General features: G+C 38.1%; 1 protein-coding gene across 1 annotated transcript in view; it reads left to right on the forward strand.

Moving 5' to 3' along the window:
* LOC120570049 (polycystic kidney disease protein 1-like 2) overlaps window positions 1-19,372 on the forward strand; it is a 56,054-nt gene that overhangs the window by 625 nt on the left and 36,057 nt on the right. The window contains exons 2-8 of the mRNA XM_039818278.1: window positions 2,137-2,361; window positions 8,225-8,383; window positions 8,484-8,672; window positions 11,839-11,949; window positions 13,547-13,694; window positions 15,152-15,381; window positions 15,511-15,701. Coding sequence (XP_039674212.1) covers window positions 2,137-2,361; window positions 8,225-8,383; window positions 8,484-8,672; window positions 11,839-11,949; window positions 13,547-13,694; window positions 15,152-15,381; window positions 15,511-15,701 — 1,253 coding nt within the window. The remainder of the gene's footprint in view (window positions 1-2,136; window positions 2,362-8,224; window positions 8,384-8,483; window positions 8,673-11,838; window positions 11,950-13,546; window positions 13,695-15,151; window positions 15,382-15,510; window positions 15,702-19,372) is intronic.

The raw sequence follows: 19,372 nt of genomic DNA on the forward strand, positions 1-19,372 counted from the left end.
TACTGCAGTCCAAATTCAAAATTCTGGAGAGAGCTGGTCCCCGGGAGTTCACAGGGTTGCCAGGTTGAGAATGCTGAACCCACAATGTCAATGTTAGCTAGATGCTAGTCCCACATTGCCAGACATCACTCCACAGCTCAGCAGAGTAGCTTGATGCTGGCTATGTTGACAGTCTTAAAAGCCTGTGCTCTCGTGGAGCTCTGTACCCGGCTAACAGTCACCTTTTATCAGCTAAACGTAACAACAACAAACGCTAAAAAGCCCGAGACCTCGCGATCCTCTGTACTGACTGACAGCCACCCTTTCTCGGCTAAATGTTACTTTAGCAACCGCTAAAAAAACAGCAAACCGACTATCCTGTGTACCAGACTGACAGCCACAGTTAAATTGCCAGTTTCTATTATGAGTCAAACTTGCGGTGTCTGCGTTCATGGTTTTTGTAAGCAGACGTGGCCCGCTTGCCCGATCCTCTGACAACATTAGCAGTTAGCTATGTTAGCATGGCCAGCACCAGTCGGGATCACTTCACCGGCTGTGTCTCAATTTCTTTAACGAGTAACTAACTGTTGAATGAATCTACCTCCAGTTTGTTTTGTTGCTGCTGCGGCTGCAGCACATTGTTTTTGTGTGTTTGCGTTTCTTGTCTCGCAACCTTAGTGTCAAAATGGGAACAGGCCAAAATAAAATAAATGGAAATGTCAAAGGAGAAAATACTGGCTTTAGCGTTGTAGTGACAGAATATAGTATTTCAACTTAGAACGTTACCTTAATATCTGATGACATTTTTTTATATAATACAGTAAATATGTTACATATTGGACCGTGTCAGACAGAGAGGGAAAGAGAATAATTTAGCAACATGATTGTTGTTTTGAGATGGTTTTCCAACATCAAATTATTACATAAATATACAAGGAACATAAAATAGGCTATGATGGCGTGATGATGATGAATAGCACAACACCAAATGACTTTTCTCTACTGACTCCACACTTTTAGCACAACACAATTTGCTGTTCTCATTTTCTGGGTGGTTTTCCTTAGCATCTTTTTCTTTAATCATCATTGTGGCATTTTTTTACAAGCATCAAATAGCTCAAATTTCCAAAGAAACGACAAAGAATTTTAACACTTACTTTTAAACCGCTGGGCAATCCTTCTAGTATAACCAAATGAACACAGTTTGACTCTGCTCTGGCATTATATGTCACATGCAAATAATCTACACACAGATGAGATTCAACCAGTTTGTCTACGTAAAACTGCAGTGTCTGTGGCAATGAGACTTCCTCTTTTTAGTACCGTTTTTTAAATAACTTACATCCATTTGACTTCTTTTTAAACTGCATGCATTCAAAGTTTGATTACTTTTGTAATTAAGCTGATGTTTAATATATGTTAGTCTAATAAACAGTTTATAAAATAGCAACTATGCCAAATATGTAAATTGAAGGTTTGGCATGCAATATGTGTCTGGCCTTGATATAAAATACAGGGTGAGTTTTATGTCACAGAAGAGTGGCCGTGGTTTTTGTCTTGAATTGGGATGCCATTTTCTTTCATCACTCATCATTTAGTATTGCCAAAAATAAGTGCAGCGTAAAACCAGCACTTAGTTATTTCAAACAACAATACAAAAAAATCATCAATTAGCCATTCTATCATATATCTATTATATAAATCTATAAATCTGTTTTATTTAATTGTGTAAATTATTGTTAAACCCTCATCTCAAGTTACTTTGCCATCTGCTCTCTTACAGCAGGTTTCCTTTGTATCAGCTCTGTCTGTGTACAGAGCTAATGCATTTCAGTGGTTATTGAGAGAGATGGCTGTAAGGTAAACAATGTTCCACTGAAGCCAGAACAAAGTGTGTAAGAGAGGCTCATGTCAGACCCATTTAAAAGCAGGACGTGACCAGCGGCGTGTATGAAAACGTTAGACGAAAGGGGGAAACAGTGTAACTTTTACCGCTGCACTGATAGCACCAAGAAGTTGAAAAGTGTGACATTTTGGTTTTTTCGAAGTAAAAACAAACAAGGATGGGCTGGACAATTGTGCACCTGCTGATCCTGATGACACTCAGCTGTCTGTCTTGCGCTGAAGATAAGACAAAGGTTCCTGTTTCCTGTCCAGACTTCCAGAAGGCCTTTGGAGGCTCCTGCTACGAGTTTGTGGATCTCCAGCATACTTTTTACAGTGCGCAGGCTTGGTGTGAGCAGCGTGGTGGACACCTTGCATTTATCCCAGATGAAGAAACTCAATATTTCCTTAAAAGATTCTTGGATCCCAAGAATGATGTGTGGCTTGGAGTTGCACCCTCTGCCTCTCCAAACCTGCAATATTCTCCAATTGTTGAAGGTAAGAAGGCCGTATCGTGGATTATAGACAGCTGCTGCGCTAAATTACAAACTGTGAAAATCTTTTTTTGTTCTGAATTGTAAGCCCTCACACATTTGACTCAATCCATCATATGCTATAAATTAGCACCCCATTGAAGAGAATGTAATTGCTGATTAATATTGCTGATTAGCAATAGTCTTTTAAATGATGGCAATTTGGTGCAATTGTGTCCAATCTATTCTCAGTTTGGTCTGATGATCTTTTTCACTCCTCCTTTAAACCTCACCACTACATTTAACTACACTGCCGCCTTTGGATCCTTGTCTTTTAACTCAACTCCCTTCTTCTCCGTTCCATCAATATCTTTCTTCTTTCTCATACGGCTACTACCCGCCTGGCCCTAACCCCTGTCTCTTCTTTCCCCCACTCCTTCCTATTGCACCTCGCTATTTATGGGATTAGTTTTGTGACTTTGATTCCAAGCAAAACTTCTCAAGTATCAAACAAAAAACACTAACTCAAGCAAAAAAATTGTCACCTCAAAGGTAAAACTTAAAACTTGCAAACAAAACATTTGTGTAGTTGTAAACTATTGGTCTTTTATTTGTTTGATATTATGTCCTTTTGTTTACAGTTCCCTCTGCTTCTTTCTCAATGATCAGTCTATTACTCTCTCCATCACGTTTGCAGTCATGCTCCCAGCTTTCTCGTTTGCGCTCCCTGAGTTTTTTGCGATGCTCTGACACAAACATCTCGCGGCGGGCTCTTACAGGGGTTCGTCCCCATTGGCTAATGAGAGTTAAGGGGAAAGTTTGAGTGACAGCTCAGCCTCAGTGCAGGTAAACTAACGTTAGAGACTCAGAGTCTGGTCTGGAGGACACACAAGCCACTCCACAGCGGATTCCTACAAGATTAATAAAGTGTAAGTATTATTAATATATATATATATTATCTGCGATCTACGTTGCAAGTATGGTTACTAGACATTTGTTGTTTCGTTGTGTTAAGTTACTAGCTAGCTAGCTAGTAAAGCTTTTTTAAGTTAGCATTTAACGTTAGCTATACTGCAAACGTTATCTAAAAGCCACCGGCTACCTTACTGAGCTAATAATTTACCATGGGAATCATGTATTCTTCGTGAGGCCTTACTCAATGGAGCTGTATTAATTATCGTCTTCTCTCTGTAGAGACCTGCAGGACCCGAGCAGAGCTACGATGCTCTCCCAGGTAACCTAAAGGTTAGTAACGTAGCTATATTATGGTCTATTAGGAAAAATTATTATCCAGCTAACTACTAATTGTTGGGGTTGCTATTGGTCTGATAATACACAATGCTAGGGTATTGGTTAAGTTGTACAATGTAGAAGCTGTGAATGTAATATATATAGTGTTCGACACATACATTAGATAATGTTCCATCTGTACACACTGTTCTTTCTTTGCACTACCTTAAGATGGCAGATAACGGACGTATTTTTTGTATTTTTTAGCGCTGTAAATGTCAACAATATTTAGAATTAATGCATAGTGTTACTACTGTCCAAACTATGTGCTTTAACTAACACACCAGGCCCTTGACAAATACTTTGCTTAGTGATCCTTATGGTTTGATGTGATGTGCATGTGTCCTGGTGGCTGGCCATATCTTACTTTACACATGTAGTCAACGTGGAGGTAGGAATCTAGAAAGTGTGATCAATAATATTCCAGAAATAAGTGTTCCAGTAGTGTTCAGAAAGCTAGAAAAATGTTTCTAGAGTGCAGGCTTTATTACAATTATTTATTATTGAGCTAATTTCAAACACTTTTTTATCATCCAATAAGGTACTTCAAGCTTTACAATAAGAAGTCAAGGAAGTGAAGGACTACAGCCACATCCCAGCCCTTCAGAGAACTGTCCTGCAGAAAAGGCTGTCATCCAGACTGGAGCAGTGGGCCATCAGTGAGCTCAGGAGACCAGATGATCCCAGGCATCCAGGAGTTGTGTGTGATATTCCTGCACCACCCTCAGAAGTGTTGTTGCAAATACAAGTCAGCAGAGAAATACAGCTTGCCTTAGGTGAAACTGAATATGTGAAATATATACATAACCCAATTACTCAGTATGTTTGTGTATTGTTGGTGATGAAAAACTGACCCTGACCTGTGATGTACTGCAAATAATGACTGACACTGAGTTCCAGCTTCTTCTACCACCGGAGCCCCAGCTAAATATGTTCAAATATCCATTATGTATGTGAAGTTTTATATTGGACTAAAAATAAAGCATTATAATAGTCTCAACCTTATTTCCTGTTTTATATAATGAACCAAACAGACAAGGGTGACTGTAAATTTTTTTTTTATATATTATGTGCATTTTAAAATATAATTACAGTAAGACAATGTAAACACAAATTAAATTACAGGACAGTATACTGTAGTAGGATATATATTGGCATACAATGGACTAAGAAACTACAAGTACACCAATGAAAACTTAAGAAAAAGGTTATTGTAAGTGTTAACTGAGTATCTGAGCAAAATATGATCAATACATACACTATTGGTCCATACCCTGGCTGTTTGAAGCCTTCGCACACAGTGTTTCCTCCACAGAGAGACTAAAGGCTCCTCTCCCTCTGCTGCTCCACGTCCTCCTGGTTGGTCTGCCTGCTGCCTGATGTGAGCTGTGATAGAAAATTATAACAAAGTTTCTTACACAAATCAAATGGTAACAAAGTTCTTACTGATAACTGAGGCTTCCAAGGTTGTGTGATTTACCATTAAAATAACTTGCTTTTAAGTAGCCATTAGCAAATGTGTAGGCTTTAAAAACACTATGAACATTTTCCTTATGCTGACCTGCTTGCAAATGCAACAGAAGACATGTAATTAGAGTTAGAATAGCCAGTCTTTGTCATAACTAGGAAAGTACAGATGAGCACAAAACTATAAAGATGAACCAGTTAAGCAGTGCTAACACTGGATTTGTACTGTACAGTATGTGTCGACCTCTAGATATAATACATTACATTCACAGCTTCTACATTGTACAACTTAACCAATACCCTAGCATTGTGTATTATCAGGCCAATAGCAACCCCAACAATTAGTAGTTAGCTGGATAATAATTTTTCCTAATAGACCATAATATAGCTACGTTACTAACCTTTAGGTTACCTGGGAGAGCATCGTAGCTCTGCTCGGGTCCTGCAGGTCTCTACAGAGAGAAGACGATAATTAATACAGCTCCATTGAGTAAAGCCTCACGAAGAATACATGATTCCCATGGTAAATTATTAGCTCAGTAAGGTAGCCGGTGGCTACAAGTTTTAGATAACGTTAGCAGTATAGCCTATAGCTAATGTTAAATGCTAACTTAAAAAAGCTTTACTAGCTAGCTAGCTAGTCACTTAACACAACGAAACAACAAATGTCTAGTAACCATGCTTGCAACGTAGATCACAGATAATATATATATTAATAATACTTACACTTTATTAATCTTGTAGGAATCCCCTGTGGAGTGGCTTGTGTGTCCTCCAGACCAGACTCTGAGTCTCTAACGTTAGTTTACCTGCACCGAGGCTGAGCTGTCACTCAAACTTTCCCCTTAACTCTCATTAGCCAATGGGGACGCACCCCTGTAAGACCCGCCCACACGAGATGTTTGTGTCAGAATCGCAAGCAAAAACTCAGGGAGCGCAAACGAGAAAGCTGGGAGCATGACTGCAAACGTGATGGAGAGAGTAATAGACTGATCATTGAGAAAGAAGCAGAGGGAACTGTAAACAAAAGGACATAATATCAAACAAATAAAAGACCAATAGTTTACAACTACACAAATGTTTTGTTTGCAAGTTTTAAGTTTTACCTTTGAGGTGACAATTTTTTTGCTTGAGTTAGTGTTTTTTGTTTGATACTTGAGAAGTTTTGCTTGGAATTAAAGTCACAAAACTAATCCCATAGCTATTGTGCAATACATGAGTCTTGATCACAGCATGATTTAATGGGAAATATCCAATCTGGGTAGTACTGCACACCCTCCCCCTTATATTGCAGATATATTGTTTCCAGAGGTACTTTGTTGTACCTTTGTTTAAGGTACATTTTTGATCCTCAAAATTATAATAGTGTCCCTTTTTAGAACGTAAAAACAAGTAAGGTACATTTGTGTTCCTCTGACTAAAGGTTACAATAATGTACTTTTTGAGGGTACCACCCCAGTGACAAGCTTTTGTTCCTTTTTTTTTCTGAGTGTAGGTTCTCTTTCTTCTGTGCGTGTGGGTGGAGGTAAGGGGGGTTTGTGTGTGTTATTGAATCTTACCTGTAGTTGATTGCATTTGTATGAGACAATTGTATGTTTGTTGTGTGTTTATGTACATTTACTTTTTTTTTTCTTTCGGCTGCCCAAGACAAATTTATCCTATAGAAGACAATAAAAGCGTATCTTGTATTATTCTGTTAGTCACTGGCCTCCGTACTGTTGCCATCACTCTCTCCCTGCCCTCCTGTTGTTCTGCAACAGTAGGGAACACAGTGCCAGTGCACAGTATACTGGACCTGTACAGGCCGTCGGCCGATACACCGATACGGTATTTCCCCACTCTGCCTACCCTAAAAAAGAAAACTATACAGATAAACTTAATTTCAAAATCCAAACGTTTAACATAGAGAAACAAAGACTCCCAACCTAAAAATCTGAAGATAAAGGTGACCATATAAAATGGCTGGTCAGACCATTGTTGAAGCAAAGGGGTAACACAAAGCCAAACACTCCCACTAAACTACAAATTAAACAAAACAGGACAATTATTTTCAAATTAAATATTAAAAACAAAAGGGCCAACAAAGTAATATAGTCCAAAGAAATAAACTAAACCTCTAAACTAGAAATTATAATGTTTGTGCAACGTGCATTAGGTCAAAAGGTCTACAAACTCAATGAGGAGAAAATGAACTTTTAAGTGACCTATAGAAGGCGGGTGCAGGAGAATTACCAAAATTTAAATCATTTAAATGCCCGTGATCATTGTTATGAAGAACCATGTCACCTAATGCAACACTGTTGCTCACATCCATGTTTTTAATAGTTTTGGACGACAATGGAAAGGAAGCTGGTAGAGTGGCCTTTAAGGTTCAGGGGTTTACTTGTACTGCCCTTGAAAACTGTAGTAAAAAATGAATTCTACCAAATAAACAGAAACTCCATTGATATAATGTTGGAGAAAATATTACATATATTCTCTCTCTCTCTCTCTCTCTCTTGATCTTCTGCCTGTTAAAAGGAATTTATTTCTCACCACTGTCACAAGTGCAATTGCTTTTGGGGGAATTGTTGGGTCTCTGTAAGTTATAGAGTGTGGTCTAGACCTGCTCTATCTGGAAAGTGTCCTGACATAACTTCTGTTATGATTTGACACTATTAATAAAGTTGAATTGAATTGATCACCACAGGTAAGGTCAGTGTACTTACGGGCACTTCAGCTCAAACCCTGATATATATATATATATATATATATATATATATATATATATATATATATATATATATATATATATATATATATATGTATATATATATATATATATATGTATATATATATGTGTATATATGTATATATATATGTATATATATGTGTATGTGTATGTATGTATGTATGTATGTATGTATGTATGTGTATGTATATATATATATATATATATATATATATATATAGTATGTAGTATATGTGTGTGTATATATATATATATATATATATATATATATATATATATATATATATATGTATATGTGTGTATATGTGTGTATATATATATATATATACACACACACACACACACACACACACACACACACACACACACACACATGTACAATGGTTTGTTCCATTTTCAGGTGCTCTCTTTTGGCTGGATGGTTCACATATCACCTATTCAAACTGGGTAAGCAGCCCGCAGCTAGGAGCAGCCTGTGGACACATACTGAGAGACTCTGGCTTCCAATGGGAAGCCACAAGAGACTGCAACCAAAAACGGCAATTTATCTGCCAGTTTGGTATGTATTCTGCCTCAAACTTTGAAAAAAAACAATACTGAATTACTCTATGATGATGATGATAAATCACCACTTTGTATTGCTATTGTCTTCTTCCCAGACTCTGGGAGATCCATTGTGTGTGCAGGCCGTAACGCCACTCTGCAGTGTGGTTCTCATCAAGTCCTAATGATAGATGTCGGCTTCTACGGTCGTGAGAACATCCATTACTGTCGATCCACGCCCTCCCCCCCATCAACATCCACAGAACAACAGTGTGGCTGGGTGGATGTTGTTGCATCATTAACAGGTACATGGTCAAATAATTTATCTGTTATATGCAATAAAAACACAATGATAATTGACGATAATGATATGTTTGATATGTTTGATTTGTTTGATTTTTTATACAATTACCTAATCCAGAGCTTTTAAAGGATCTAATCTCCAAAATAACCTCTCTTAGCTTTCTCTCTTTTTATCTGCTGAACTCAATAGGGGAACAAGTCAGAATAGGAAAACAAACAATCATGCCTCATTAAAAAGGTTTTGCATGGATGACAATTCTGATGAAACCCTATCCACTTTTGAAGGAAGTGATTGCCAGATATCACAAACCACACACTGTCTCACTGCAGACCATTGTTTGCCCATTAGGGCATTTATGGAAGGAAAAACACACAATAATAGCTTCATAGCTCAATAGACTTTTAAGATAAATCAATGATGTCCATCCAAAGAGTAAATATTGACTCATGCATTTAGCTGATGGCAAAAGCAGACTATCTATTCATTCATTTTCCAAGCTTGTTCATCCTGCTATAGGGTCGTGGGGCATTGCAACCTTTCCCAGCATGCACAGAAGGTAAGAGGAGTGTACATGCTGTACAAGTCATAAGTCTATCACAGTGCTAACCCACATAGAAAGTCACATTTTAAATTCAAGCCTCGGTCTGGATTGTCTATGACCACTTCTGAGAGGCCCTTAGACAGAGCTTCTAATGCTATTGTTTTACACAACTTGGATTACTCTTCACAGAGTGCTCAGCCTCTCTAAAGTCCTATAGATAAAATGAGGGGATGGACACTCACTTAAAATGTATCATGAGTGTTTCTTTCTTGTTACATCTACTAAGTGAATGTTTAGGCTATTCCTTCAGTTTTTTCAGAAGGACTTTTTGGGTTCTTTGACATGAATAACTAAGCCCTTTGATCATATGTGCCTGAAATGCAAGGTTAGTAACAGTGACTTCAGACAGACACTCTGGCTTAGGAGCCCCTGGGCCCAGGAGGCCCGTTTGGAAATCCAGCCCTGGGGTTTCCTAGTGACTCACTATCAGTGAGATGAGCGAGCACGCGGGGGGTAGACGACAAAGAATGGCTGAGAGCTCATGAGAAAATCAACATGTGAAGTTGTTATGTGCCTCCAACTGCATGAATACAACATTGTTCATCATCCCAAGAAGGAGACCTCCTGGTTAGCTCAGAGAGTATCATTTTTTTAGCTTAAGTGATCCAATCGATTTTTATGAAGGCTGTGGATAGTTTTGCACTGCAGGAATAAATGCTGTTGGACATCTCACACTGTTACTGTGTGTCTGGTAAATGAAGAGTACAGACATTTCTCAGGGTCTCTGATCAATACTTAGCTGTTTGACATGTATTTAGAGTTTCGGTGAGTGACTCAACGACAGCTGATAGAGGTGAGTGGTAGACTGATGGCTTTGGATGGAAAATGCATCACATTGTAATGCTTCTGATGTTCAGAGTCTTTCCAGTGAGGCTAATAAATACTACTTTTTAAAAGTTGAATTTAAGAAGATATGTGAAAATCGAGAAAACTCTCTTAGACCTTAGAGGGTTAAAGCTAAGTAGGCCTATCTGGTATATTCTGAGTAAGCAACGATACATGCTTGTGTTATGAATATAATATTCATAACATAAATAGCCGTGGCCCTCTTGTGCAGCAGTCAAATAGCAGGAATTTAATGCTGCGTCTGGTTAAAAGAAAGTTATAGAAATGCAAGGATGTGTGTCATATAGGGCTATATATTTAGTAATTTTTTTTACTAAAATAAAAATGATCGGTGTAAGGTTTAGCCCCATGGTGGAAGGAGGAGACATGGACTCAGGAGTTCTTCACCGGGTGCTTTGTTTTATTTCTCCCCCATTCACGGGGAAAGTGCGGTAGTGCATGGATGAATTATTACAAAAATATATCAAAAATAACAAAAACAACAAAGAAACTAAAGACAAACTATTTAAATTATCATACTAAATAAATATTAAACAATACAAAAGCCTAAATCAGGCCCTGACTATTGGGCTCTAGCACCTGCAGCCTTCCAGGCCAAAACTTGTCTCTCCCGACGAGCCTCTGCCTCCTTCCTTTATACCTAAAGCCCCTCCTACAAGACAAACCAAAGTTAATTGGAAATCAATCAACCTCATCATGTTACCTCAACATTCCAAAACATTTCTGGCAACATCAATACACAAGATACCAACTATAAAACCAGAAATTAAATGTTAACAAGCTTCTCAAAAATAGAAAACTTAGACACTCCAGTACCCCCCCCTCTGTACTGCACTGTACCGACCCAGCACCCTGCTTGAAAATGAGAACAGGTGAATGAGACATTTTGATGACCTTGGGGAAATCCATTAACCTAAAATAAATGACTTGAAATGAACTGTGTATGTGTCGTATTTATCAAATCATGCTTTCTACTCTTTCGACTAGTACTTAAATACATTGAAAGGAAATAACATGAATTGACAAGCCATGTGTCCATTGATGCTAGCCCACATGCTAATGGTAATGCTAATGCTACCAGTCATATGCTAATGTTCATGCTAGGGTTAGCTTAACATGCTAGGACCAATGCTACCACTGGCTTAAATGAAGGCATGGGGTAACCCCATCACAATCGGTATATAAGCTCCTGCTGTGCACACATTGTTTGTAAATGGGAAACAGTTCTATGGTTCTGCTCTAAACTTGTGATAAAACTTAACTTTATCACAAGTTTACCAAGTACAAAAATCGGAAAACATTTATTCTAGAAAAGTACAAAAGTTAAATTGACTGTTGTACAGATGTCATATATACAGTTAACACCAATTTCTGACACGTCCATAGAAATAAGATTTTTAAATAGAGGTGCGTTTTATTACAGTGGAGATAGTAGAGCAACTGAACATTAGCAGTCCAGGGGAAGTGTGGGTGTTGCTAAATGTAAAGTGCTTTGTTTTGTGCTCATGTTAGAAGCACCACACAAGTGCCTTCTATTTATGATGATAATGTTAAGAGTTGTTATGTGTAGGATCATTAGTTGAGTTGTTGTGAGAGCTCAATCCTTTCTCACTGGCCCACTAGCACTGCTAAATATGAAGTAGTAAGTTGTTAAATGTCCTATAATGTCATTTTCATTGGTATTATAGTTAGCTGATTATGTTCTCTGTGTGTTTCCCAGCTCACTGCCACGGCCGTCAGGTCTGCCAGATTTCTGAAGTTGTGGACTCCCTTGGTGACCCCTGTCCTCAGCTGGGGAGCTACCTGTCTGTGGACTACCACTGCAAAGATGGTAAGTCACAGTCATTCTAAGCAATCATAAATGTTCCAAGTAAAGGGGAAATCACACGTTCTACATCCAGAAGGCCTTAGCGGCAGGTGTGATTGCTTCTCATCCCACACTTCATTCAAAAGTGGACCATTGTTTTATCAATAAAATCATTTTTTTTCTCAATACTGTTTGTCGAATAATTGATTTATTTATTTTATAATGTAGAGAGAGCAAGGTCAATATTGTGAATTGAACCCCTTCAGGTGGCATGGTGCAGCAACCCTGGGTTCTAATTTTTAATAATGACCCACTAGTCCTACATTATCCTTTACATATTATTACACACTAGTATTGTTGTAGACATATATTAGTGTATAACACACATTTTGCTATTGTTTATCTACTGTTTGAGACACATTTGTTGTGGTTTTGGACATTTCTGTTGGCTGTTTCGGACATTTCTGTTGCCTGTTATTGTAATTTTGTATGTTTCCTGTTTTGTATATTGTTTCTGTGGCCTGTATGTATTTCGTTGTGTATATTTCTGTTCCCTGCTGTGTGTATTTCTGTTTCCTGTTTTACTTTGATTGTCTGTTTTATGTCTTGTCATGTCTAGTTTTACTTCCTGTGTTTTCCCGCCTGTGTGGTTGTCTGATGTGCTCCACCTGTACCCCAGCCCTGGTGTCACCTGTCTTGTGTTTTCGCGTTACCTAGTTTATTTAGCCCCTGTGTTTCCTTTGTCTGTTGTCAGATCGTTTTGTGTCTGTCTGTGCTTGTGCCCTGTCAGTTTCTGTGCTTGCCTGTTCCTGTCGTGTCTCTCCCCCCTGTCCGTTCTGGTCAATCTCTGTGCTCCCTGTATTTCCCTAGTTTTTTGGATACCTCTTGTCTTATTTTTGGAATTGTTACTCCCAGGACTCCCTTGGTTGATTTTTGTGTTTTTCAAATAAATCCTCAACGCCAACTTTCTTCTGCCTGCCTCTCTCTGCATTTGGGTCTTTTAATCCCCTACATGTAACAACATTTCTACAATTCAAATCCTAAATGATGCAAATGCAAAGATTAAACAAAGATATACTTTTATTGAATTATTTTGAAATAATTATATTGTTTTTTTTTTTTTGCACATTCCATTTTGTCTTGTGTTCTCAATGGGAATTCATAACGTTCAACAGGAAAAGTATTAAGTGAAATTTCACAGTTGAAGGTGTTTTCAATGTTGATTTGGTGAACTTCAATAGTTCAATAAATGCAACATCTTTCCAAAAGTCGATGAGTAATCGTGTTATCGAGCAGCCCTACTGCCCATTAATGAAGATATTGTTATGCGGTTTTTGCTCTCACAACATTTATAAATGTGCTTATTTAGATCAGGTAAATCATGCCCCCAAACCCCCCCCCCCTAGTAAACTCAGTTTTTCAACCTCTGTATTTTCTAAAATCCAGTGTATGGCCATGCAAAGAGAATGGTGATTTTACATTTTCTTTTATTAAATCTGTTTATTTCATCATATTATATCATGCCTCTCTGTCTGCTGAGATGATGAGGATCTGTGCTTGTCTGTTTTGTTGGAAGCCCAGTTCGTTAGAGACACTTTGGTTTACATTATCTCCCCCCCAGGGCTCACACTGTCAGTGAGCACAGTGGCTGCTGTTTTTGAAATCATCCCCATTAGCGTGAAGTGGCTCTTCCATTTGCCACAGGGAAACCTTAGCTGCATGCTGAGTACCGGAGATGGCCATGTTATTTATCTGCATAGTCCAGAGGGGTGAGTAATAGCTTTTACAGACTCAACTGAGATTGACTAAGTGGGTTTAAAAATAAATTCTACTACTCAGCCTGTCAAAACCGTCGTATAAAGCATTGCCAAGTTTGAGAGAATAACCCTGATGATGTGATGATTTGGCTTGAGACTTCAAATTTATAACCAGTGGAATGTGTTACAAATTGTAGGGGAAGAGGTTGAAAAACATACAGTTGGCATTAACAGTCAAGGAAGGCCTAACCAAAGATACTGAGTTGCATTGTGAGAAATGTAGCATCCAAAGATTTTGGAGCACCCAACGTGGGACTAAAAGTTAGGATATACATCTTTTTCTCTTTTTTTTTTTTTTTTTAAATCTGACTCCCAAAAGTCCCCCAACTTTATGGTGTATGGAGCAATAATATATTGTTGGGATACCCCTAGTCTGGCGAGTCTACACAGCATTCCAGGGTGGGAGAAAAATGTGCTCTGCTTTATTGGCATTTCTTTAAACCAATCACAATTGTCATGGGCGGACGGAGCAACAGTGCCTCTGCAAAATAGCCTCGGGAAGGAACTAGTTTTGGTGGAACATGTGCACGTTCAGTGGTTGTTTTAGTCGTGCAACAGAAAACTCAGATTGGACAGATAGTCTAGCTAGCTGTCTGGATTTACCCTGCAGAGATCTGAGGAGCAGTTAACGATAGTCCTCACAAATCCACCAGAGTTTAAAATTACAACACAAAGAAAGCTCGGCCATCCGACCGAAAAGAGGGACATCCGGCAGAATTTCCGGTGGCACCGGAGCAATCCCGGAAGTGGAACGTTGTCGATATAGACTAGGGTACCCTTAAACCGCACATGGATGCTTTCCCAACATGTGATCTGGGCCCCCCGTAGGGGACACCAAAAATCACAGGACTGCAATGAGATTGTTAAAATTAGATTTGCACATATAAACCAAAATCATAAAAACACACTTACTGGATAATTGATATTAATAAAAAAAGTCTGTATATAAAACATTTTTTTAAAAGAAACATTTGTTTTCCTTATTTTTCCTTATTCCTTTATTTAAAATAGTAGACTACTTAGTAGGCCACACCTCTGTCATCTATCAACCTCTGTGACCAGCGGCATGTTCAAGGAAAAAAAGGTTGTGAACCAATAGTTTATGGGGTGTTTTTTTTTGGGGTTTTTTTTTTTCCCCGGGGGGGGGGGGGGAGGGTTGTTTTTTTTTTTTTTGTAATAAAATAAAAAAAATTAATTTAATAAAAAAAAAAAAAAAAAACAAAAAAAAAAAAAAAAAAAAAAAAAGGCCAAAAAGGCAAACCCATACTGCCATGAAATTAGACCAAAGTATTTAATTATTCATGAAAAAAAATAGTATTGATTTGTCTCTTTTAAAGACTTTTTTTTTTTTTGGAAGAATAGGAACATACTGTGATCACTGCTAACTGTTTCTGTGTGCTTTTTCTCAGGCTGGAGAGAAGCGAGGTACACAGCTATACTTATCCAAGCACATTTGTTGTGGCAGTTGAATGCACCAGCAGGGACATATACATTAGAGCTCAAAACATAATAACCATTGAAGAGCCCATAACAGTGTTTGGTGCCATCAGGTGCTATGCTAGGAAACGGTCTTTTCATGCAACCAACTGCAAAGTCCTTTACAGGGAGCCATTTCAAATTCAAATGGAGGTAAAAGCAGGTAGGTGCCATAATGACCATAATAAACCATGACTTTGTGTCCAGATTTTGGTGTTTTATTTTTATTTTATTTGTACTTTCTTTTCATCTTTTAAACGTATTTCTTTTTTGCTCTCTTTTCTTTCTGCAGGTACAAATGTTACCTACCGAATCCAGAGTGATGAAACGTTGTTGTCAAACGTATCTGTGTTCAGAGGAAATGTTCCCCAGAACGTCACAGTGACTCCAGAAATGATGAAGCAGCTAGGGCCTGGCTGCCACCAGCTGACCCTTTATGCATCTAACACGGTCACGATCCCTGAAATGTCCGCAGGCCTGCAGGTAAATTAGCATCAATCAAGTCAACATATCACAATACCAACGCAATAACAAGTAACATGATGCATCAACCCTTCATCTTTTTGTTTTGGTTGTGACAGTTTGATTAAGGAGTTGATTGAAGGCCTCTCTAAATTTGAAATTAAATTCAACCTTTAATTATAGCATCCCATCCCCTAATTAGTGGCATATCTGTAAACACCAGAACACAGTGGAAGCATCACTCCTCTGAATTTCATCCAAAATCAGCAACCTGTCATATCACCTCTGTTAAAAGGAATTTGATTGCCGTTAGACTAATCAGTCTTATACTTTTAAACACTGGAGCATGGTGTGAATAATCAATCAAAGTTGGTCTTCAGACATGTGTAATGCTGCCCACGTGCAATGTGAAACAGATTGAATGAGGGCCAAACACCACCCATTTTGATTGTCTTTTGGCAGGGCTTTTGCTCGTGGCAGTGTTGCTATAAAAGGCATCTACAGTTTTACAGCGTAGTCACAGTTTTAATAGTGATTGGCATTCTTGTTTACCACGTTTATGCCTTTTCAGACCTACAGTATCTCAGAAAAAAGGAAACCGCCATGGGGAGAAATTGTCTTTACTTGAATACTGAAGATACTACAAAATCAAATGAACATTATATGAACCCCGTCAAGTTACATACTGGAGGGATTGTTATTGTTATTACTCATGAATATATTCTTTATTAATAGGTTACCATTTCATAGGTTATTTTGCAGACACAAATGTATCTGGGATTGCCAGGTTGTGAGTCCTCAACCTTCACTACACTGCGGTGAAAGATGAAAACTCTACAGCATCCAATAACTATTTAATAATGACATAATAACTTTTGTAACTGAAGACCTTGATGGTTTATTATAACGTGAGCAACACGTTAGCAGAGCAGCAGCTACAGTGATCCATGCACGTCTAAGATGCATTCAGGCGCAGTATTAGTTTTTTTCAATTGTTTACACACATTTTCTGAAAGCATACCTCATATTCTCAGAACTCGCACACAAATCCAGAAACACACAAAAGGCTAAACACCACAAAATCTCCTGCAAAATGAAACTCTGCCTTCAAAATAATTAGATGTAATTTCAAAATGTTATTTTGTGTTCAAATTACACACACACCATCGTATGATTAGACATTTCCAAAAACCAATTGAACACTAATGTGCCCAGTGTAAAACACTGTTATAAATGGCTCATGGCAAATCCAGCCCTAAAAAGCTTCCACAGCTTCTGCAGATGCATATTCCACAGCTTACAGAAGAGGTATACTGTACGTGTTCAGTATGGGGATTGTGGTCATTACTGTGAACCTGCTCAAGTTTGGTTGTACTCTCTGCCCAGCTTCTCTCATTGTTAGACCAAAGTGGCCCGAATCTCATCAGAGATTATGACTCATATTGCTCTTCCTATTTCTCGTCCTCCTTCTTCTTTCTGTACAAACACTTCTCTTGCCTCTCTCTCCTCTGTTGGCCAAAAGAGAGTACCTCACCTGTTATTGCTAAAGCTCTGATTGCTAATTGAATAATGTTGCATCATGTGTTTGCCAATGTGAGGAGTCAAAGTGGATAGTAGCATGTTGTGTATTGCATGTGAACACAAGATATTTTAGTTAAGAAGATCATGCCAAATGTGGAGAAGTGTGTGTAGTGGTTAAGGTGGTTAGTACATGAGTTTAGGTTTCTGGTCATTGTGTCTCAGGTATAAGTATTAGTGTGTAAACAAAAAAATAAAAACTGTAAGGTAATATTAGATAATAGATCACCCGCTTTTTAGCAGCACTCAGAGCCAATGGCAAGTGATGAATGGGAAGCTGATGGGAATTTCATGTTTCTCTGTTTTGTAATTCTTCATATTCTGCAGATGTGTGTGTTGGAGAAAGTAGCCGGGCTACAGGCCTCTGTGTTGACAGAGAGAGATGATTGTCTAGACTCTCCAGATATTACACTTGGTGTTTCCCTTGAACGGGGAGCACCTGTGCTGCTTCTCTTTTCTCTTACTGGAGACAACAGCTCATACTCTGAGACCAGAGAAATGAATACAAGCAAGGGCATTTTTCATATTGGACACCAAGTTCAAGGTATGGAAGACATATCAAAAACGGGGACCACATTTGAAGCAAAATGCCACTGTGACTTAATGACTTGCGAAAAACTTAAACCATCAACAATCTGATTTAAAGACCATTTAATCTCCTCATGTTTCAGCAGTTTATATGTGCAGATTTTATTGAAATTATTGGAATATTCTTTGTTTTCACGAGTGAATGTTTTGCTACAGGATCTGTGCAAGTGAAACTCAGAGCATGGAACGCATTCTCCTCTTTGGAAGTAGATGTGGATACGTTTGATATCTGTGGCAAGGATTCAGCCGTTAAACTAAATGAACAAAATGACCATTTGTTGAGACAGGTAAAATGTTTTTCTCTTTTACCTTCAACAGTTTTATATTTAAGGTGAAGAATACTTACCCCCTGAAGCTCTCCTAATTCTTTTCATAATTTTTATGCTTTTCTTATGTATACTGCATTATTTACAAGTCCTTTTGTTCATTTTCTTTTTCAGAGAAAGAAACATCTTAGAGTTGTCAGGTCTGCAATGAAGGCCATTGCAGCACCTTCATATACAATACCTGCCAAAAATCTAACTATCACTCTTTCAGTAAGTGAAGCATCCCAACTAACTGACACCCAAAAACGATACGAGTGGACATGCAGTAAGAATTATTCTTTTTCTACTCTTTTTTTAATTGAAAGATTAAGTATTACATATGTTTGTTAGTTACATATTTATTTGCTAGAAGTGTCATAAAGTAACTTATGTTTAGTGTTGATCGTCTTAGGCCAGAACATTGTTAAGGAGTTTGCTAAACCCCACTACCCTAAGTTAGTGTTGCTACACCTATCAAGCTCTCTATTCTGACAAGACATATGTTAACGGTGGCAGATTTAAATTCTTAGTCATATTTTAAGGGCAGACACTACAGGTGAATGTGGAATGTGGTGAAAAAACACCATGAAACTTCCCCCAGGTTGATTACTTACATTAAGACAATTATCTTTTGTATAACATGTTTTCTGAAATATTGAGGCATTGTCTACTTAAATATCCGCTACATTGAATGCATTTACAAAACAGAAATGTGAACATTGTATGAAGCCAGGTTCAAAACTCGTGTTTCATTCAGTTTCCATATTAGAGTCAAAGGTTTTAACAGAGAGAATATAGGATATCTCTTTTTGTTACTCAATACATTTGAAGTTTGCCTGTGGTGTCTAGCTTTAAAGGGGTGATAGAATGATTATACAGGGTATTTCACACTGTTCCTTATGGTCTCCTAATGGGGTATGTAACATTGTTTGGGCTGAAAATGGCCTGGTTGATATTTTATGGGCCCTTATGCATCCCTGTGTTTTGGCCCTATTTGTAACAAGAGCTTTTCTTCCAAATATGGTATGGTCATGAATATTTAGATGAGCGCGGTGATTGGTTGAGCGACTTGCCATACGCAGACATTAGAGACGCGCGCTGATTGGTTGAGCGAATCCCCAATACACATACATTAGAGAAGCGACAGAATCTCATATTCCAGACACTGCAATGTTTCATTACCAAATTCACTTCTGAGACTTTTTGCGAGCGAGAAAATCA

Source organism: Perca fluviatilis, chromosome 12 (assembly GCF_010015445.1).
Source record: "Perca fluviatilis chromosome 12, GENO_Pfluv_1.0, whole genome shotgun sequence".
Lineage (NCBI taxonomy): Eukaryota > Metazoa > Chordata > Actinopteri > Perciformes > Percidae > Perca > Perca fluviatilis.